At 37.1% G+C, this 23999-nt stretch overlaps 1 protein-coding gene across 9 annotated transcripts in view; it reads right to left on the bottom strand.

The window, feature by feature from the left end:
* Positions 1 to 23999, bottom strand: part of nbeaa (neurobeachin a) — an 828675-nt gene that overhangs the window by 19083 nt on the left and 785593 nt on the right. For all 9 annotated transcript variants that reach the window (XM_059646713.1, XM_059646714.1, XM_059646715.1 and 6 more), the window contains 5 exons: positions 21125 to 21214; positions 18181 to 18373; positions 15407 to 15478; positions 5514 to 5669; positions 2854 to 3024 (listed from right to left, as the gene is read on the bottom strand). In XM_059646713.1, the coding sequence (XP_059502696.1) occupies positions 2854 to 3024; positions 5514 to 5669; positions 15407 to 15478; positions 18181 to 18373; positions 21125 to 21214 (682 nt within the window). The remainder of the gene's footprint in view (positions 1 to 2853; positions 3025 to 5513; positions 5670 to 15406; positions 15479 to 18180; positions 18374 to 21124; positions 21215 to 23999) is intronic.

Below are 23999 nucleotides of genomic sequence, written 5' to 3'. Positions count from 1 at the left end.
ATGAACTAAATTAAGTATGAATTATACAATAATGCAATATGTAACCCCCACCCAAAACCAAAACAAAAGAAATGCATCGACGCATGCTGTTTGGAGCTGTCTAATGAGAAATGTCAGGTGAAATCCCTCTAATCAATGGACTTTCAGTCCCTTAGGATGCAGTGTGAATTGAATTGATCCCTTCAAGAGATCTGCAGTCAAAGGCTGAATATAATATATTGCAAGAAATGCTCTGGAGGATTCTTGGCCAAGTGCAACACACCTGCCTGACAAAAAAAAGATTCAATCAGCTCTTATTCCAACATAAGATGTCGGAGTCTTGCAGCTCTTCAGCAAAGTGCAACAGCTTCAATTAGGGAGTGCAAATTAATTTTTATCACTTTTAAATTAGTTTTTTTTCAGTTTTAAATTGCTCTGCATCAAATTAAAACATCTGGCACCAGATCTATCACAGTTTAATTTCAGAACTCATAAAGGTGATGTTCAACGACATATACAGCAGCATTCACAAGAAAGATTTTTTCAATGAATGGCAAATAACTCAACCTCAACTGAATTGCAAGCAACCTGTGCATTTCAGACAAACACATTATGTCCCAACACACCTATCTTCTCTTGACTGCAAAGAGGAATTTTCCTTTATATTCATCAAATGACTATTTCAGCATTTTACTTTGCATTGTTCATCAATTATGCATTTCATAGGATAACAGATTTTTTTTAAAAATGAAAGACAATCAAAAGGCAATATTTCATAACAACCCTGTAAGAAGGTGACTTGGTTGAAAATTCTGGATTCAGTTGTTTTTACTCCTGAGGAATAATCCTTTGCTGGGCATTTTCTGGCTCTGACGTTTCAAGACAGATTTACACTAGTAGATAAGCTATCATACCCTCAATGACAATTTACATTAAAATAGCAATGTTGGCATTGATTATCTAATCAGATCCAAATTTACACATACGTAATGCTATACCTGTTTGGGCAGCGCCTTGTAGCCTGCAATTTCATATTGTAGTCAGCCAGATTAGGGAGACAAAGGCATGAGTAACCCACCCTCTCAATGCTAATTAGCCCCTTACCTGCTTGGTAACAGATGGTGCAAGTTAAAATAGACCCCTTTGAGTGAACAATGAATATAAATTGCACAACAGTCTTAGTGATTGCTTTGAGATTTCTATTATTTTCAGAGATAATGCTTTGGGATTCAGAAAGTGAGGTGATAAAAAACTGTCCCACTGCTGAATAAACAAACAGGCAAGGCTCTACAATACTGCTGTACATCACTCAATCCACCAACATAATCAGATATTTTGAAAATCTCCACAAGAAAAATTGAAATTACCCAATGTATTTACAGATTTTTTTTAGAATCAGTTCAGTTTCATAATAAGGAAGAAAGTCATCACTTTGCTTCTTCATCTACTTGTTTGTGCTAACATTTAAATATGTTGGTATATGTTTACCATCTACCTTGCTGGCACTTCTTCCTGCTGATCGCCAAACAAGTGAAATTGTATTAACAAGGGAAGATGATGGAAGTGTGGTAATGGCACTGGATTTATATATCCAGACTATTTTGCTGGGAACAAGGGTCCAAATCCCACCATAGCACCTAGTGGAATTTACAGTCAATTAATTAACAAATCTAAAATAGAAAGCTAGTCAATTTCATAAAAACTCTAAAAATGAAAGAACTGCAGATGTTGTAAATCAGAAACAAAAACAGAATTTGCTGGAAAAGCTCAGCAAATCTGGCAGCATCTGTGCAGAGAAATCAGAGCTAATGTTTCAGGTCCAGTAACCCTGCCTCAGAACTATACACCTGACCTGCCTTCAGAACTATTCAACTGACCGAAATGTTAACTCTGATTTCTCTTCAGTGCTGCCAGACCTGACGAGCTTTTCCAATAAATTCGATTTACGTTTCATAAAAACTCATCTGGTTTACTAATATGCTTTTGTGGAGGAAATCTGTCATTCTTGCCTTGTCTGGCCTGTGTGTCTCTCCAGACCCACAACATTGTGGTTGACTCTTAACTGGCCTCTGAAGTTTACCTAACAGCAACTCAGTTCAAGGACAATTTGGAATGGATAACAAATGCCTGTGATATCTACATCCTATGAAAACCTTTTTATGAATTGTGTGCTGTTTCAGCACAGTGCTTGCTGCTGCTTGCAGTATGTTGAAATATTTATATATTTTTGCTTCAAGCTAAAGGCCAGTTGCAAAGTTTGATTTATTTCTAAAAATATTACTCATTCACTTAAAATTTTCAATATGTATATATTACTGTAAAGTCATAGGGAGATATTCATCCTTAAAAGGGTTTATCTCTTCTGCTAAATCATTCCATCTCAGAAGATCAACTTGTTTTAATGAGAGATGTGTGATGTGAGTCATAGGAGGGTGGATGCATTCATGTAAAATGTCACTTGATTTACCATAAAACTATATTTCAAGAGTTTGGAACTAGGTCAAGTAGTTATCATCGTAAATCATTTTCTGTCTTTAAAAGCTTTCTGTACATGTAAAGTACATTAAATAAAACTTATTAACTCTCTTCCTCTCAATTATCATCTGCAACAAATCTTGCTTCACAGATTGGATGCATACAGTGAAACTACAAATCTTAATTAATGTCCCAACACTGCTGAAAACTCATTACTGTAAATTCTAACACCTAAAACAGCTAATTATTAGTTCTGGCATTTAAATTCTTTTCACTCTTTCAAAGCTCTTATTTTGGTTACAGGATATTTGACAATTAAACACTAATCATCCTGCTGTACCATGCTTTTTATAAAATTGTAAGATTAAGTGACAGTTCTTCTTTTCAAAGGCAACTTACTATTGTTGGGGTTGTCTCCAATGATATGGTGCCGACCACTCCAGTACCACAGCAGAAGTGTAGCATCACGAGATCCTGATACAATATAACAATCTCCACCAATATAGGACTCTGACCTGGCCAGGCATGTGACCACATCCCAGTGTCCAAACACAATCTGTGTCAATTTCCCTGAAAAAATTTACAAAGTCAGGTTTTAATTGAACTGTAGCATTAGAAAATGGATGATATGGCTATATTACACAATGATTGGGCTCAATCTTTATAGATTCTTGTTTATAAAGATGAAGAACAAAATCAAGTTTTTGATATGTTCTATTTGCAGCATTTCCATTTAAAAAAATTAGGAAGCTTGGATACTATGCAGCAGTAATTTCTCAGTAAACCTCTGGAAACAATAAAATTGATGTAAATATTACAATAAATAACAACAAAAACAAGCCTTTCCTTGTACTTGTGAATTAAAAAGGCACACATATTCAGCGGCACAGTGCATTTGTGTATCAACAAGCAGAAAGCACCTCAAAGAGTAGGAATGCAATTTCAATCCCGTATTCTAATGACTTTTTGATTTCAGCTGCATTGCTGTAGGAAGGTATAAAATGCAAATTAGATTGGGTAAGATTGCATACACAACACAGAAACAGATCGTTCAACCCATCTAGTTCATACTAGCAACTATGCTTCTCTACAGCCTCTTCCTACCTTTCTTATCAAATTTCATCAGCTTAACTCTTTATTATTTTCTCACTCAAATGGATAACAAGCTTTTTTAAAAAATGCATCCATTTGATTTGTCTCTACCACTCTCTGACTACTGAGTTCCACATTCTCACCATTACAGCTAAAGGAGCTTCTTCTGAAATCCTCATTTGATTGAGCAGACATATTGATGGTGCAATAGCTCCACAAAGGCTGACATCCTGTCACCAAGTCATCCTTTATTTACATATGGAAAATCCTTGACCTTGATCCAGCTCTCTCAGAGCCTGGTTTCAAACGAAACAAGATAGCTGATATTCCTGTTTATATCTGTTAGCCAGGATGCCCTGATTGGACCAGATTAACAGCCCCAATTAGGGAACTCATATTCTATGAGGTCCACCTGTCTGACCTCATTACAATTACCACTGATGGTGTCTGGTTTCGCTCTTCCCACAAGAAACACTGTGACATACTCTAATGAACATACTCCAATACTTCCCTGCTTTCTGTTAGATGACATGGCCAAATATTCTCTAAGATTATTGCTGCCCTACTCATGCACATGCATCTTCCTCTAGTTTCTCTGCTGTCCCCACTCATTGAACTAATCTTTTCAAGAGACACTTCTGCTGTTTTGACCCCACCCTGACTAAAGTGATGCCCATCTCACTTCCCTTCTTGATTATGTGCGTTAATACTGTTAACAGTTCTCTCAACTTAGGTACTATCCACCCTTGTTCAAATCTACTGTCATCACCCAAAACCAAGCTACTTCCTCTCAGTCCATGTCAATTTCCTTTCCTTTTCTCATCAACATCTTTGAATTCTTGTTTCCTCACCCACCTATGTCCATCTTTCCTTAAATGTTATGTTTGAATCATGACAACCAAGTCTCCACTGCAGCCATGGTACTTAATAAAAGTAACAAACAGCTTTTATCAAAGTTATAAATGACACCACACATAACTCTGACAAAGGTAAGCTCCTTGTTCTTTTTGATTGAATTATAATCTTTCACACAGCTGATCACACCTTCCTTCTCCAATACCTTATGAAAGGTCTGTAAATAATTTTTTGTTGCATAGCTTTTAAATAAAGTGGTCAACATCTGCCTCATGTTCAAATACACTGAAATTGAAATGGTTACAATATACAAAATAATGTTTACATAAATGGTAAAACACTGATTATGCTGATAAAACACAAATACCAGTCAGCATCTTTTGTTAAACTAATTAACTTTTCAATTAGAATTCATCAGAAATTATTAATTCACATTCTTTGCTAGAAGTATTATTTTGAAACTTGTTTTTAATTTGCAGTGCAAGTCTTTTCCACCTTCCTTTTTCAACTTGTATAAAAATTATTATTTTAATTGAAATCTAGCAGGGACTAAAGCTAACTTTAAAAATTACATTAAGATTATTGGCATTTTTTGGCGTCAAAATTTAGATTTGAATAACATGCCTTCTGGATAGTACATGTATTGGATTGGTATTCCCAGATTGCAAATAAAGCTGATGTTTTTTGTTATTTTTGTCAGGAAACCAGCTGACAGTCTAGATTTATAATACAGAGATAATGGGAACTGCAGATGCTGGAGAATCCAAGATAACTAAGTGTGGAGCTGGATGAACACAGCAGGCCAAGCAGCATCTTAGGAGCACAAAAGCTTTTTCTGATGTTTGGTCCAAGCCCGAAACGTCAGCTTTTGTGCTCCTAAGATGCTGCTTGGCCTGCTGTGTTCATCCAGCTCCACACTTTGTTATCTAGAACTATAATACATAACATTTCTAGAATGTGCTGCTATATTAAAATGAAGAGATGGATGGGTCAACCTTACATCATAAACATGACTACACTGAAGATAATACTATTGGTTGTTCTGATTTTAAAAACGACTATCTTTAATTTTGACAGTGAATTTCTAGAAGCCAGTTGGCACTGTCAAATACCTGTTTCTGTTGAGTACACTCGAAAACTCTTATCCCAAAATCCACAAACCAGGATGTAACGATTATCTGCTGTCACAACAAAGCAGTGTGCATTAATCTGAATGCTCTGATCCACAAGGTCTGTGATCTGCCTCTTGTTCACACCAGCATTATTGGCTATGAAGAGAAACAATGAGAAACAATTTTAAGTTCATGTTGAGCTCAAATTTAAAAAAAGGTGCAATATCTCCTGGTCATTGCATCTCAGCAAACAAATCATTTGTATCTGAATTATCTGTTTAATCTGGGAAGAAGTGCTATAATATGAGTTTCAAACTTGCAGCTATAAATGTCTTTTTATTTGTAATGTTTACAAGTATTTACTCATTCAGTAATTCAGACTGTCTTTGTGTCTTTCATTTTGCACTTAGTTCCCACTGAGGATTTTAAAACATCTCATTCAAAGACGTTTCAAAATCAGCAAACTGAAATACTCATGACAGCAGAAAAACAATTTGACATGCAAGGCCAAACTTCGCACTGTGCCTCAAATGAAAATACATGAAAGTAACCGTAGTGGCCCATATCTAAAAAACAGTTTGATTTAGTAACCTTTGAGCAGAACAATCATTCTGGAAGCTAAAGAAAACACGACCTTCTACTGAGAAAGGCCTTGGAGTGACAGATGCAGAGACACAAAGAAAAAAAAACCCACTAACTATGTGTCATGGACTGAGGAACAGTGTAATATTACAAAATCTCCAGATTCCTAGTTATACTATGATTGGGGTAATAAACCACCTCTATAGAGTCTTTGGAGTTGGCAATATTTATGCTAAAATTTAGAATGAAACTTTGTTTGTAAATTAATAGGTAAGATTTAGTCAGGAAACAATGAGTTGGACATCTGTCACTATGATCTGATGGCAATCCACTGGGGTGGATCAATTACTTTTCAGAGAACTCCTTGGATTGTCATTAGTTAGACATAATTGGATATGTAATGGCAGAATACTGTCCAAGAGTCATAGATAAAATTTAAGTCCAATAATTTTATTCATTGAAAGTTTACTTTATAAATAGTTTCATCTCATAATCAAAAATGTAACACACCTGAACACTTACTTAACCTAAACTGGAAAAAACATTCCTTGCTCTTTCACAGTCAAAAAGAGATCTATGAATATCAATATACCTGAAAACTGCAGTGTCTTACTTTGTGTCCTGTTTAATCCAAGCCTATTTCTCTTCTGAAATTACAACATTGGAAGGAAATATAATGCGGAAAAGGATTTTATTTTAGTAATCTAACAGTTCAGAGAAACTTTGCAAGTAATTTGCAGAAAACTTTGCAAGTAGGGGTGGCACGTGGCTCAGTGGTTAGCACTGCTGCTTCACAGTACCAGCGATGTGGGTTTGATTCCAGGACGGCGTTGAACTTCTTGAAATGTTTTGCAGTTGCATCCATCCAGGAACTTGGAAAGTTATTTGTACACCTAATTTAAAATCAATCAGATCACATACCTCAAAGGCATTTTATTATGGGATTTACAGCTCCATTACAGGTTAGATGAATAGTAAAAAAAATTATATAATAATTTGTAGGATTTATGCTACTACCAACCATTATGAAATGGTAATAAGATGCACTGTGCACAGTTTAACTTCAAGCATAATTACAGTTTTATGATAATATTAGATATTTATTTCCAAATTGACTTTATTGCCATCAGTAATATTTTGTACCATGGGATGCAGCCAATTTTATTTTGAAAATTGCAGGCTTCTAACTAAAGTACTTCAGAGAAATTTATGGTCATCTGTTATTTTCTATTATTCTGGTCACTGGAGATGATATGGAAGTTATGAGATGCATGACAAGATTCTGCTAAAATCCAGACAGACATACATGTGTTGCAGTTGCCAGAGAAGTTTAATCTTATGTGTTTATTTCCTCTGTCCACAATGTCTCTGGCACTGAGCTCAATGCCATAGACTTTGACCAAATACACAGGGCTTACTTGCACACACACCTGAGAAATGTTACGGTGATTAATACATGGTTTAAACTCAGTTACAGAACTGGTTTGAAGGTAGGAGACAGAATGTGGTGGTGGAGGGTCGCTTTTCAGACTGGAGACCTGTGACCAGAGGTGTGCCACAAGGATTGTTACTGGTTCCACTGTTTTCATCACTTATATAAATGATCTGGATGTGAATATAGGAGTTATGGCTAGTAGGTTTGCAGATGACACCAAAATTGGTGGGGTAGGGTAGTGTACAGCAAAGGAAGTTACCTCAGAGTACAATGGGACCTTGTTCAGGTGGGCCAATGGGCCGAGGGGTGGCATTTTGGAGTTTAATTTAGATAACTGTGAGGTACTGCATTTTGGAAAGGCAAATCAGGGCAGGACTTAATGGTACGGTCCTGGAGTATATTGCTGAACAAAGGGACTTTGCAGTGCAGGTCCATATTACCTTGACAGTGGAATTCCAGGTCGAGAGAATTGTGAAGAAGGCATTTGGTATGCCTTTAGTGGTCAGCGCATTGCGTATAGGAGTTGGAAGGTCATGTTGTGGCTGTATTGCTTAGGCCACTTTTGGAATATTGTGTGTATTTCTCATCTCCCTGTTATTGGAAGGATGTTGTGAAACTTGAAAGAGTTCAGAAAAGATTTTTAAGGATGTTCCCAAGGTTTGAGGGTTGTGCTATAGGGAGAGGCTGAATAGGCCGGTGCTATTTTTCCTGGAGTATTGGAGGCTGAGGGGGTGACCGTTATACGAGTTTGTAAAATCTTGACGGGGATGGATAGGGTGAATGGGCAAGGTCTTTTCCAAGTGGTGGGGGAGTCCAAAACTACAGGGCGATGGTTTAAGGTGAGAGGGGAAAAATTTAAAAGAGAGCTAAGAGGCAACATTTTCACGTAGAAAACAATGCGTATATGGAATGAGCTGCTGGAGGAAGTGGTGGAGGCTGGTACAATTACAACATTTAACAGGCATCTGGATGAGTCTATGAATAAGAAGGGTTTAGAGGGATATGGGCCAAATACAGGCAAATGGCAAATTAATTTAGGACACCTGTCGGCATGAATGAGTTGGACCGAAGGATCTGTATCCATGACTCTATGACAGATTGATTAGCCACAACTGACCTGTCCATCACCTACTTATCATCTCCCTATCTGATTATTCACACTTGACCATCCAACCACTCTATTCAATTCACTCGCAACTCACTTCACCAACCTCATTATTCACTCATCCACCAAAATATTTGGACCTCTTTATCTGAATCTGGAAGCTATTTTCATGAAAGGGTGTAAAGTCATCTCTTCGTCCAGCTTTTATTAAGCCTGCTGAGCTACTCCATAGAATGCAATTGTGAAATAGCATTTAGAAAATAAAACATTAAACTCTGATGGGACACTTGTAGATCAAATATTGTATCAAGATTACAGCTGTTAGGTTGGGCAATTTTACTGTTGTGTAAAATTGTATGTCTGAATACATATTTTTGTTAATTTTAACTAAAATTAGTAATAGTTTTATGGATTTTTTTCTATTTAGCCACTAAAATCAATCTTTAACTTACCGTGAACATGCTTTATTATTAAAATTTTTCGAAGGTTGATGTTAAGATTGTGAAAATTGTTGTGTTTGGATTCTGAACTTTCTTTTGAAGGGGGTCACTAAAAATATTTGGGACAATTTATAATTACTTTTTTTCCAAGATCATATGTTTTAAGCCAACAGAACAGGCCAACTGTGGAGTTGTTGGATATGCTGTAAATAACATGTCTTCAGTTAACTAAGATAATAAAGTGTGAAGCTGGATGAACACAGCAGGCCAAGCAGCATCTCAGGAGTACAAATGCTGATGTTTCGGGCCTAGACCCTTCTAGGCCCGAAACATCAGCTTTTGTGCTCCTGAGATGCTGCTTGGCCTGCTGTGTTCATCCAGCTTCACACTTTATTATCTGAGATTTTCTAGCATCTGCAGTTCCCACTATCTCTTCAGTTAACTGTTGGGATTTACTGAAGATCACCTGCCTTGGGTTTAAGGTTTTGTTTTTGATAGTGTTTGGAGTTCAGCTCGGGTACAGTTTTCTGGAACAGAGAGGCTATTCAGCTCATCCTCTGCTTTTCTGATAAAATCCTTGTAGAGGGCCCATTGCAGTAACTAAAATCCTGATCCAGCTGTTCCCCTGAAATAACCACTGAAAGAGTTATTCTCATTGACTCCTCATGATCTCTTGAACAAAGTGCATTTGAAGACCCCAGTGACAACATAGAACATAGAACATTTCAGCACAGTACAGGCCCTTCAGCCCTCGATGTTGTGCCGACCTGTCATACTGATCTGAAGCCCATCTAACCTACACTATTCCATGAATGTCCATATGCTTATCCAATGACGACTTAAATGTACCTAAAGTTGGCGAATCTACCGTTGCAGGCAAAGCGTTCCATTCCCTTACTACTCTCTGAGTAAAGAAACCACCTCCGACATCTGTCCTATATCTTTCACCCCTCAATTTAAAGCTATGTCCCCTCATGCTCGCTGTCACCATCCTAGGAAAAAGGCTGTCCCTATCCACCCTATCTAACCCTCTGATTATTTTATATGTTTCAATTAAGTCACCTCTCAACCTTCTTCTCTCTAACGAAAGCAACCTCAAGTCCCTCAGCCTTTCCTCGTAAGGCCTTCCCTCCATACCAGGCAACATCCTAGTAAATCTCCTCTGCACCCTTTCCAAAGCTTCCACATCCTTCTTATAATGCGGTGACCAGAACTGTACGCAATACTCCAAGTGCGGCCGCACCAGAGTTTTGTACAACAGCCTGTGTCTAGTGACATCTCTCTATGTGTGCCACAAGGGTGTCTGAAAGCCATTTTCACCATTTCATATACCATCCTTTTTCTCGTTCAACAGCTGAAAATTATTGGCCAAAGTATTTTTGTCCTAAAGCTAACTTTTACAGAGCATTTTCTTTGTCTTACCTGGTGCATATGTGCAGGGCTGTTTAGAAGACTAAATATTTCTTCTTTAATGTTTCAAAGTGTGAATAAATCAGCTTTACAGCTTTATTAAATAAGTCCTGCTTTTATAACAAATCACTAATTTTGTTGTTTATTAGGAAAATCATTTTATTCTCCATCTAATTTAAATGCAGCATGGTAACTGTGTAAACATTTAACGTCATGCTATAATGAGAGGAGTAGTGTGACTACAGAAAGAGACAGTACACTCCTCCATCCTTGGTCTTAACAAACCTTATTTTGTTAAGAGACTGTAGCAAGAAGCATCATTAATAAGTAGTTTTTAAAGTTAAGATATCACAGCTCAGTTTGTCAAGAGGAATCAAAACTGACTTTAAAAAGTGTTGACAGAAATGTAAAAATAAAACACTGTTGAAGACAAATGTGGCTCCATAAATGTATCAGGGTAAGAAGAATTTGTAGCAGGCAATAGAGAAATGGCAAAGAAACTAAATGATTATATGTCTTCACTGGGGAAAATGTAAGAAATCTCCCTGAATTAGAGATCCAAGGGACTAAGAAAATGAGGAATTGAAGGCAATTAGTATCAGTAAGAAGGTTGTGTTGGATAAATTAATGAGGCTGGAGGAGGTGGTTATAAAGAGAGTTGATGGATTGATGACTATTCTCAAATAGTTTATAGACACTGGAATGGTGCCAGCAGATCGGAAGGTAGCAAATGTTCTTCAAGAAGGGTATTCAAGAAGGAAGGGAGAAAGAAGGCTCACAGGCAGGAAGTAGGAATAAATGGCTGAATCTCATAATGGGCGATGATAACTAGTGGAGTTTCACAGGAACTGGTACTTGGGTCCCAGCTGTTCATGACATATATTACTTATCTGGATATGGAGATCATGTGTAATATTTCCAATTTTGCAGATGACACAAAGTTAGGCGAATATATCTGCCTTGAAGAAGATGGAAATGGCTTTAAGAACATTTGGATAGATCTATGAGTAAGTAAGAACATAACAGATGGAATATAATGTGAGAAAAATGTGAAGTTATCCACTTCAGAAGGATGAACATTTGCACAGAATATTTCAAAATTGCAAGAGATTAGAATAGGTAGACATACAAAGGGACCTGGTTGTTGTTATTATCTGGTATAGTCTGGTAAATTGCCTGAGAGCAAATGGAATGAGGGAACAGGCGTCGGTCATATGTTAATTAGGTGATAATAGGTTAGAACTGGGTACACATGGGGAACAAGTAATCAGTGTTGGAGTTTTGTAATGTGTGAGTTTGAATAAAGCTCCAACCAGAAAAGTACATGTCCAAATTCTGTCTAACCAATCTTTATTCCTCTGATATCTATCATTGGTAGCAAAGGATGGCTAGCTGTTTGTAACTCAAAGATCGAAACTAAGCATTATTGTGACCAAACAGTAATTTATACAGAATTTTATACACTGGTACTGAAGAGACAGATGGTTTAATCAGAGTACAATCTTCTACCCCTGCTCTCTGAATGCAAACCGTAAGATCAGTGGAAGAATAATGAAACGATGTAGACCACATTACTTCCTTACTGAAGAAGAAACAAGGTATGACCTTGGCTCTTTTGCCACCATACAACAGCAGGAAAAGAAGCAAAGCTTTTGCAGACTGCACACTGATAATTTGAATACACACGAAGGTTTGGAAAAATTATTAACAATGATAGATAAAATTTACTATGGGCTTCCAAAAGGCTTTTGATAAACTCCCACACAACAGACTGTTAATGAAGCCCTATGAAACTGAGGGTAAATTACTGACATGGTTGGGAAATCAGGTTAGTGGTAGGTGACAGAAAGTAGGGATAATGGGTAAGTATTCAAATTGGCAGGATGTGACCAGTGGTGTCCTACAGGATCTGTGTTCGGGCTTCAGTTCTTCACATTATTTATTAATGACTTTGATAATGGCATAGAAAGTCATATAATCAAGTTTGCCAAAGACAGAAAGGTAGGTGACATTATAGACAATGTAGTTGCCTGCACAAAAGTACAAAGGGATATTTACAGCTTAAGTGAATGGGAAAAGAACTGTAGCTGTTGGACTTCAATGTATGCAAAAATGAGGTTATCCATCTCGGTGCAAAAGAGGATAGATCATAGTACTTTCTAATTGGTGTGAAGTTCAATAGAATGGATATCCAAAGAGACCTAGGGGTTCACATGCATAGATTTTTAAAATGTCGCAAACAGGTGCAGAAAAAAATAGAGAAAGCTAATGAAATGCTGGCCTTCATATCTGGGGGACAAAGAGTACAAGGGTGCAGAAGTTATGCTGCAGTTACACAAAACCCAGATTAGACCCCACTTGGAGTACTGAGAGCAGAGACGGGCACCACTCCTCAGCAAGAATATATTGGCATGGGAGGGAGTACAAAAAGAATGATACCTGCACTTCAGGGGTTGGGGGAATAGCTTATACAAATTAGGCCTCTTTTCTTTAAAATTTAGAAGGTTCAGGGGTGATCTTATCAAAGTCTTCAAGATTTTGTTCGAAAAAAACAGGGTAGATAAAAACAAACCATTTGTATTGGTTAGATATTCCACAATTAGGGACCATAGCTTGAGAATTAGGGCCAGACCATTCAGAAGAGATGTTATGAACACTTCTAAACCCACAGGGTGGTAGACGATTGGAACTCTCTTCTATAAATGGCAGTGAATGCAAGATCAGTTGTTAATTGTAGATCTGAGATAGATATAATTTTCATTAATAAGGGTAGTAAGAAATATGGGCAGAAGTCAGGTATATGGAGTTAGGCCACAGATCAAGCATGATCTCATCGAATGGTGGCACAGGTTCAAGGAACTGAATGGCCTACTCCTATTCCTACGATCCTAAGATGACTTATTAACTGCTGCTTACAAGGCATGGTCAGGTATTGACAAAACCAGAAACAGTGAAGACAGTTACACATTTATTACATAATGGAATTCAGGAGATTACGTATAAAATTGCCCAATCTGTGTTGGTACTTAAGTTATTAGACTGTGGCAATATATTGAGTTTAGACGGAGCTAAATTTCCAGATAAACACAAACTGCTAGAACAAATGTCAGAAGCACTGAAAGAAAAATTCTTTGGAAACAATTCAATTACAGCAATGTTCATTGTACAAATGGGACAAATAGCTATAAAACAGAGAATGAATGATACAGTGTTAAAGAGCTGGTGAGACCATCTAGTAACAGGACACAAAGTGGTAAATATGGCATTTTTCTTAATAAAAATATTGGAAAGAACTTCCAAGAAGGGAATTGGCAGAATACCCCTTGAGTGCTACATCAGTATTAATTATTGGATAATTTATATTTAGCAAAATGCATGAATGATAAAAGACTGACGATCAAAATTTTTGAAACCAATGCTGGAGAACAGTGAAATCTCAAAATTGAAATGGGCGGATTGTGGCAGTCTGATTGCTTTTCAAAAAAAGGACCAAGCTCTAAGATGGTATCAGAAATCAGAAATCGTCTACCACCCTGTGGAACATGAGTGCTTGGAATTCTAATGTTCACTGAAAATACACATGTTGTAATTCTGCACAATCTTGTAGTTCTGTGGTATTTGCTTGTCATTGTTGTTGTATATATGAATTTACTTTTAATAAAGACAATAAGGAAATATGTTATCAGGTAGGGCTGCGCAGGAGGTTTTAGACCAATGGAACTAGGGAACAGGAGATGATTATATGTTAATTAAGTGATAATTCAGAAAGACCAGGTTGTATAAATGTGAATAAATGTGAATCAGGTATTCAAATTTTGGAATTCTATGGTGTGCGAGTTGGAAATAAAACTCCAACTAGAAAAATAAAGTTTATGCCAGGAGTCTGTCTAATCAACTTTTAACCTCTGGTGTCAATTAGGTGTCCTCTTCAATAAGTTACTGAAGGCTAATATGCAGGTGCATCAGTCATTAGTGTGTTGATGTATGTCTGCCTTTTGCCAGGATTTGAAACATAGGAACAAGATATATGAGTCATGAAGTCTTGCTTCACTTGTACAGAATATTGATTAAACTGCACCTGGTTCCCTTTGGATAGTTATTGTCAAAGAGGGAGTGCAATGAAGGTTCATCAGACTTGTTCTCACAATCAAAAGACTCTACTATGAAGAGACATTGGGAAACCTGGGCATGTATTCTCTAAACATTTGAAGAGTGAGAAGTGGTCTGATTGAAAACTGCATCATCCCTATCTATCCCTTTAAGTACTATATGAAGATGCAGGCTGGCATGGCAACTTGGAGCTTAGCACTTCTGCCTCACAGTGCCAGAAACCTGGGTTCAATTCCATCCTCGGCGACTGTCTGTGTGGAGTGTGCCCATTCTCCCTCTGCCTGCCTGGGTTTCTGCTGGGTGCTCTAGGTTCCTTCTACACTCCAAAGACCTGCAGGTTAGGTGTACTGGCCATGCTAAAGTGCCTAAGAATGTGCATGCAAGGTGAATTAACCATGGCAAACACAGGTTGACAGGATAGTGTAGGGGGCTGGATCTGTGTGTGATGTTTTTCGGAGGCTCGGATGGACTTGATGACTGAATGGCCTGTTTCCACACTGTACAGATTCTGTGACTCCCCCAAACTAAAGGATGCAAATTCAAAATAAGGGAAAGCCATTTAGGACTGAGATGAAGAGAAATGTTTTTACTTAGAGTATTTTGAATCTTTGGAATTTTTGACATGTCAATGACATAAAGGGATACGGGAGTAGTGTGAGGAAAAAGACTTTAAGTGAATGATGTGCCATGATCACACTGAATTGTGGATTAGATTCAGTGTGCTGCATGGCCTACTTCTGCTCCTATTTTTCTAGAGTTTTAGATTTCTCACTCTCAAATGAGAACACCATAGACAGCGCAACATAGTTACCGATCAATGGATCCATTTCAATCGGCAAGTGATGGGCCTGTTCCAGAGAATATCCTGGAGCTCCTCTAAGACCTGCAGAAAAATAATGAAAAGTGTCACAAATAACATAATTAGTTTTTGAACCTAGAACATGTAGCCTTTTCAGGTCATGTTGCCTGCCTCTCACTGTACATGATTTCATATTACACCTCTATCAAGTGTACTGGGATATTTAACTACATTAAAACTACTACATAAATGTTAGATGTTCTAGCTCGATATACTGAATGAATTGATGGACTATGTATTTCAACTTAGTAATGTACGTTTTTTGGCAGATGAGAACACAATTTTAGCTTATATATTTCAAGAGGTCTCAATGCATCATAGTGATAGGTTCCTCAAACAGCCTACAGACAGTTAAATTAAGACAAGCTTGTACCAGCCTTTTACAATGTGGCTGAATGATTAGGTTCCAGACACAGGATGGATTTTCATCTCTAGTACGTTTTTGTAATTTGGCAATTGGATCACATGGCTGTATAGAAGCTGTTGGCCTTTCATTCTATTGAAATCAACTGAATTAAAAGCTGATCTTCCAGATTAACTTCCAGATAGCATAGTTCAAGTCTTTCGAGTCTACCTCATTGTCCCTCATCAGTGCTGAAATGTATGATCATGCTGATTGGATCAAAAGAGTCATTAAAACCTTCCTCACTTTTCTTGGGCTACGGTGTTCAAAATAGAACTAGAACTCTCTCTTCAGATAAATACCTAACTTTGCTTGCATGTTTTGTCATTAGATGAAGATTGGATTAGTTCAGGTTATAATGTACAATAATGCTTAGGTCTACACTCACAAAGTAATCATATCTTCAAAAAGTGCCTGTGGAGCTACTAAAAGACAGGCGAGGAGAACGTTTGAAAACAGGACAAGGCAGAAAAGGTGTTTAGAATTTTAAAAATAAATTTCATATACTTACCATACTTCTTAAAAGAATTTTATACCAAACAATTTCTCCATAAACCATTATTTATAGAAAAGTAGGAAAGCCTAGCAACTGGGAAAAGTTGTAATACTAGTTGCTACATAATATACAGCATCTACACCCAGAAAGTTGTGAGTGCATGGAATACTTTGCCAGTGGAAGCAGAGTCATTAGTGACATTTAAGCGACTGCTGGACATGCACATGGATAGCAGTGAATTGAGGGGAATGTAGGTTAGGTTATTTTATTTTTGGATTAGGATTATTCCACGGCACAACATCGTGGGCCAAAGGGCCTGTACTGTGCTGTACTTTTCTATGTTCTATATCATACAAAGCAAACCTATTATTTATATTTCTTAGTAAAACTCCGAAGCTTTTAAATGCATATTATTATTATTTCTTTAACTTGCTTACCAAATATACAAATATTTTCAACTTAGTATACAGTAGTATTTTACAAATGAATAGATTTGGATCATCCATAAACATAGGCTAAGTTTCTCACAACATCATTAATAAAAGCCATACGAAACATTTTTGAAGGATAATGACTCTGAAACATAGAATAACAGAAAAGTCACATCACCACTTGCGAAGTTCACAAGAAGGAACTCCTAATATTAAAAAAAAGTGGTGAACTATAGCTGCCTTTCAACTGCATGTATTCTACAAGAAGATGCTTTTGCTTGAGAAGCCCATAAAGATCAATAGCCAATTAAGATAAATAGTATAACACCAAAAAGGACAGGTTTTTTAAGGAACTTACTTGAACAATTTATTTTAGTACCTTCATTTGTTTAAACAAATACCACCTTAGTTTGGAAATTAGAAAAATGGTGTGTAATAATATTTGCTGTAATAGTTAGTAGCGATAAATAAAATATAAACTGCACTCCTTTGCAGGTTTTTGTGACCTGGGAAGAGTGGTTAAGTTCGTAGAAGTAACTCGTACAGCTGTTAGCGAGTTTTGAGAAGATTTGTAGCTCAGGTTGAGGTTCTGGATGTGAGTTTGCTCGCTGAGCTGGAAGGTTAGTTTTCAGACGTTTCGTCACCATTCTAGGTAACATCATCAGTGAGCCTCCGACGAAGACTCGTCAGAGGCTCACTGATGATGTTACCTAGAATGGTGACGAAACGTCTGAAAACTAACCTTCATACAGCTGTTTCATAAATATTTAGAAAATATATAAATAGAAATAAAAGTAAATGAGTAAATATAATAAAATAGGTTGTCATAAAAATTGTAATAATTTAAATGTAAGGCCACCAGAAAATTAAATGAAGATAGAGGTGTAAAACTATAATAATACATATTTAGTAGTGCCACTCCAAAGCTTTACAGCAAAGATAATGGCCTGCAGTCCATTTTAATACAAATAGTTGACAAAGTGCTCTAATATCTAATATTACTGCCATTGTCCTACTGTTTTCCATTGAAATTCTTGTTTCAGAGCTTTAATTTAGAAAACAGACAGCAACTGAGAAAAAAGGTGGATATGCCATTGCAATTTTAACAAAAATAATCTATTATCAGATCAAGTACTTTTAACAACAGTATATCTACATATAAAGATTTAGCGGCACTAGTAATGTGGAAATATTTAATTTCAGTATGGATCAGTAATTTAAATCCCAGCCTATGTGAAAAAAATGTATGTTCACTTTATGTATAGAACCTCCAATTATCTATCACCTTTCTTTTTACACATTATTGCACTAAGCAGCAGGAATAGAATGACCACAAAATTAAAAACAATCAGTTTATGAATAGTCATAAAGATTTAGAGGTAATGTTTTCACTCACCTACAGTGTTATGCCACCTATTCACTGCAAACAGCCTGCTGCAAGTCACAGTGACCACAGCAGGGGTGCTTAGATGAGGCAGTGTGTTGGCTGCCACATGGGTAACAGGGGAGTTGGATGGAAATTTTAGCACCATTATAACATCTTGCTGCATTTGATCCTTAAACATGAGTGGGCTCTGTGGAAGGAAACACTGTTGAGTAGAAACAAAGAGGAGAAAATAGAAGAGGTAGAAGGGAAAACACAATTAATGTGGAGGTCTGGAAAAACTGGGAAAATACAGTAGGCAAAGTATTAACATGAATTAGGAAGTTATGCTTCTATTATGAGAAAACAAACAGCACCCATATCTAAGAAATCTAGAACTTGATCAGTGAACTGAACAATGGGATAGGTAACAAGAGGTTCAAGTGGAATTGGAATCATCAGGTGTAAAGAAGGGGGTTCATGTACAGGAAATGTTCAGCACAAAAAAAAATCTGTTCATTTTATGACTAAATAACAAAATGAAATAAAGTGAAAAGAACATCTGGCAAACATGACTGAGAATATTTCCAGTAAACCATCTGCAGTGAAGTTCTAAATAGTTTGGTACCTAGTAAAATATTAAGAATCAATGCATTATTATTTTCAGCAAATTTTAAATGTTGCAAATGACTCATTCTGTTCAAATTGCATGAATAAAACATATAATTCAAATTGGTAACTTAGTGAAACACTATGCCGCCAAAAAAACCTGCCATTTTTCCAGTTCAGTCCAATCATACAGTAACTTCAATAACAGCATGCTGGTAAGGCTCCATGTTAATCCAATATGTGCAAGTACCGTCCTCTATATTGGACTTCTGGAATGGTCCGTTGGAGCAGAATCTCTGCCTACACCAAACAAGGTAATTGGCTTCAGAGAGATCTGGGATTCCTACAGTAAAAGTCTGCATTTCACCACAACTTTGGCAGGGTTATAGATAAAAGTCTTAGGTGCACAAACCAGAATGCATCTTCATAGATTCACCCTGATGGCTCTGTAATGTCTTTTAGAGAAGGAAATCTGCCATCTTACCATCTGTCCTACATGGGCTTCAGATCGATGGCACAGCAGTGTGGCTCACTCTCAACAGCCCTCTGGGCATCAGTGGATGGATTATAAATATTGGCCTAGCCATTAATACTGCATCCATGAATGAATTTAGAAGATTTTTGGATCCCATAATGCTAAACTACAACTATTATGTTGAATAGGGTGCCTCTTACTTGACCAAGTATGCTTCAGAAATTAAAGACTATTTTAAAAGATATTTTTACTATTCCTGTTCCCTTTCTCTCCTTTCACTTGACAAATATTGTTCCTCTCATCTTGAATGTTCCTCCAGACACTAACAACCACCTTAATTTTCTGTTGGCTGCAATCCCAAATATTATCATGCTAAGCACATTAGGTATGAAATATTTTTAGCACTGATATAAAGAAAGACAGATTCAGTTTTTGGTTTGGGTATCTTTTAATGGCCATTGCAACAATGTCTGAATAATGAAAAATTACAGTTACCTTCTTCTCTTCCTATGGAAAAAGTTGGAGATCAAAATAATCTAGAACAGAATTACTCCTGTAAGTAGTCTTGTACCTGCAGCATGATAACTTTACTTTTTGAATCATTACTGCTAATAGGCAAATCTATATAACTATGGGTTTTAGAAGGTTGTGAGTACAAGCAGAAGACAGCTGTACCTGTTTGTACATTTCTAGATCCAGTATGCGTACATGAACTAACCGAAATCCTAAAATATTCCAACCATCATATTATGGGAAGTTGGACGATGTCCTGTATTAAACTATTTAGAAAATCTAATTTCTGATCAGCAAATTTTTGATGAGATTATAATTGCTCCTCAAGCCACGGGCCACATTCCTGATTTACTTTCTTGAAGTGGAAGGTAATCTGTCAGTATGCATGTTCAATGGTTGATTTTCAGTCCCAGGTAAGAACTTGGCCTTAATGGTGAACTGACCCATCCAACAACAATGGCCAGAAGACACAGTGCATTTTAAAACTCAACCAAATGCCATTTTTTCAAAAAAATAAATATTTCTGGACTTCGTATGGCATTAGATTCACTTTCTGATGGTTTTCATCTGGCAGGAAAATACCATGCTAAGGGTTTATGTTAACATTGCTGTCAGAACTAGATGGCATTGCTGAGCCTGATCGTTTCTTTAAAGAAGGATCTCACTGGCTTCAGGTGCAATTTTAAAATGTAGTTAGTAAAACTGGGGAGATAAGCTGCTAGGCCCTAATTATTTTTCTTGTCTTTGCCATCTTCCTTCAGCATTTGGCCCCTCTATTGTTTGCCTGCAACCTCACACACGTGATCAGTACATTCAGCACAGTGTTTTCATCCACTGCATGTCTCAGTAATTCCCATACCAACTGTGCTTTCCCCCTGCCTGTTCATCCATTGTCACAGATTAGACCATCAGTTTCAATCTTGCACTAAATAGTTACTATTCTTAGACATATCTGATGATAACTCACACTCTATCTTGCTGAGGCAGCAAAGCCGTGGGAAAAGAAATGCTTACAGTCCAATGGCTGCTTGTGCTAACAAAGAGAAATGCAGGCCTGGGAATAATTAGTTAAAAGGAATGAATGCAGTGAACTGACAAATATGCACTCTTGTCCAATTGTACTCCGAATCCCCAAATTAGAATATCTACTCCAGTTTTATTTGCTTAAGATATACAAGCCTATGAAGAATTCAGTCCTGTTCATAATATGGGTTGGGTTGAGTACATTTACTGCAGTTTTATTTGCAACAACGAATTTGTAACAAAACCAAACATAGTTATTCAGTTTTTTTTCCCACTTGTAGTATTGTGCTTTCCTCATCTGGAGCCTACACCAGGTGAAGTTCACAAAAAGCAGATTCCAAACACATTATTTCTCACCAGGTGCATGGCAGAGCTTCGAGGTGGATGTGGCTCAATAAGCAACTGAGATGGCATTTGTCCAAGGTTCTGTATGTGCGCTTCCATGGCCTGAGGGAGAAAAGAAAGATTGTCATGATCAATATGCATCAAAGTGATGGGTCAATGTTCTGTTTGACAATGCAAGCACATTTGAGCTCAGGCAAGGCTTTTGGAAATTATCAGCAAATGTGCTTCTTTGGCAGTCTGTAAAATTGCACTATATGTTAGTTGTAGTCAATACAGTTTTTCTGCGCCATTCTGAGACTAATTGTTCCTTTATTCCATCATTTTCATTCTCACAGATTAAGGGCCAACAAAAAATATTAACTGATGACAACATGCTAAAAGATAACAGGCTATATAGCATGTCATATCAATGCTTTAAACTGAAATACATTTGCAAAAATCTGATGTATGAAAACTGTATGGGGAGCTCTAACAGAAAAATATTCTGGGATCTATAATAAAAGATGAAATGGTCACCGGCCAGGAAATAATTCTTTTTTGAAAAAAAAAATGCAGTGAAGAAATGGCAATTATTTAATTGCTCATTAAAAAGAATTCTGACATCTTTTGTGACAAAGTACTTACCTCATCTACAGTATTCATTAGTTTTGAAGAAGTGGGTGTCATTATCTTTTTCAACCGAGAATGACCACCTTGTTAGCTACATATTCTATACGAGGGTAGTGTTTAGATAATTGCAGTACTCTAATTCTCATATAAACTGAACTGACTGACAGAAAGAGATTCTCTTGTGTAATGAATTAAATGTTACATAAACTACCAATTATGCCCTACCATAGTAAATCAGGAAATAGCTGGTTTCACGGAGGAGACAAGTCAGTCAGTGGTGCATAGATGAGAAGCCATAGTCTGTCAAACAAAAGGAAAATTCCTTCCAGCTATTTTTATTACTAAGAGCAGAAGTAGTCAGTAATTTGTTCATTTTCTATAGGTCTAATCAGACTAAATGCGATCAAAAACATTATAACCATGCAACTTCTGCATGCTTTGACAAAATGGAACCATGAGTAATGGCCAGCTCAGTTCAGTTCTAAAAAATGTAAAACGTGTTGACAAGAAACCTGTAAGTATACTGAATACATCAACTTTTACTCTGAAATTTGTAAAATTTTAAGTAAATCACAAAATCTAAACATGGAGTGGGGGTGGATGTGGGGAGTGAACAGGGTGATGTGTCGAAAGAGACAAATGTATACATTTTATTACCAAATGACTGGACATAGATTTAAGAAAGATCCCAATGCTGAAGAAGTTGCCCTTTCCTCAAACCCAAAAAGTGTTTATACATTACCATGCGATTTAGTAAGCACTATATTGGCAATTCCCTTGATAACAAGAAAATATCTTCCAATGTCATATAACTTTAGCATCCTCAACAGAATTCTGCAAATTTCAGAAAATCTAGGTACACCAATAAGCACTAATAATGTGTGTCAAAGCCTGGTTTTGTTTGGAGTCTGTGATAACGTTTGTTAGTGACCCTAATGTCAGAACCTCGAGTATTGAGCATTTAATCTTGGCTTGTGCCATGTGGTGGATGAACTCTATGTAAAACAGGTTTTTGCTTAGCCCTTGATACTAAAACATAAGAGACAGAATTTCATGGAGTCCAGAAGAGTGGGAAATGTGGTGTGCCGAATGATTTAATTAGGTAGATTGTGAGATTTCGATTTCTCAAGGGTGGGTTGAACAGCAGCAATTATGTCAGCAGTATGTTTGCAGCATGTCAAAGTTTACATGGGGAGGCAATGGCCTAGTATTATCGCTAGACTGTTAATCTAGAGACCCAGATAATGTTCTGGGGACCTGGGTTCAAATCCCATCACTGCATATGGCGGAATTTGAATTCAGCAAAAAAAACCTGGAATTAAGAATCTAATGACAACCATGAATCCATTTTCAATTGTTGGAAGAGCCAAACTGGTTCACTAATGTCCTTCGGGGAAGGAAACTGACATCCTTACCTGGTCTGCCCTACATGTGATTCCAGATCCACAGCAATGTGGTTGATTTTCTTGACTGCCCTCTGGGCAATTAGGGATGGGCAATAAGTGCCATAGCCAGCAACGCCCTTACCCCGTGAATGAATAAATAATAAAAAACTCGTTTTTGGAGAATTATGTTCTTGTAATGCATTTCATGCAATGAATATTCATTAATTGAAAGTTTTCAATAAAATCCTACCTTCAGGATAAAGTTAACAGTGCTAAAAAAATCACTGCACCTGATTCATGATCATTTAAAGGTACAGTCCATCAACTGGATGTGTAGTTTTTAATATGGAACGCAGGTTTCCACATTGATCCCTGTGGCGTGAGATGGTGAATGTTAAAAGGTGAGTGCCTGGATACAGGGAGATGCAGTAGGGGGAAGGGAACGTATACAGAAGGTGATGTTCAGATCTTGTGGATGGAAGGGCATAGCCTGCTGGGTGTGATACTCCAGAATGGGTTCAGGGTTGGGTGAGTCAATTAAAGATTTAAAGATGAATGAAGGGTCTAAAGGGTGAAGTCAGTGAAATCAAAGGTGTGTGTCCTATGGATCAAATTGAGGGTTTTTGGGGTGGATGTAACAGCTACAGTCAAAGGGAGAAGGTGTATTTTGTATTGGGACAGATCCAGACTCACGGTCGGATACTAGAAATTCTCATGAGATGGGTTAAGAGTACGAAGGAAAATAAAAAGAGAGTTCAGGATCAGGGTGTGCATTGGGACCGTCATGGAGTGGGCAGAGATGGTATCTATAAGTAGATAGTGATGGAGTTCAGGATAAAGGAGAGAAGTTGAAGAGTAACAGTGGATTGAGAAAAGGTTAGGTTTAATTAGTC

Source organism: Stegostoma tigrinum, chromosome 6 (assembly GCF_030684315.1).
Source record: "Stegostoma tigrinum isolate sSteTig4 chromosome 6, sSteTig4.hap1, whole genome shotgun sequence".
NCBI lineage: Eukaryota > Metazoa > Chordata > Chondrichthyes > Orectolobiformes > Stegostomatidae > Stegostoma > Stegostoma tigrinum.
Note: the sequence above shows the minus strand (reverse complement) of the source record. Positions and strands in the feature narration are given on the sequence as shown.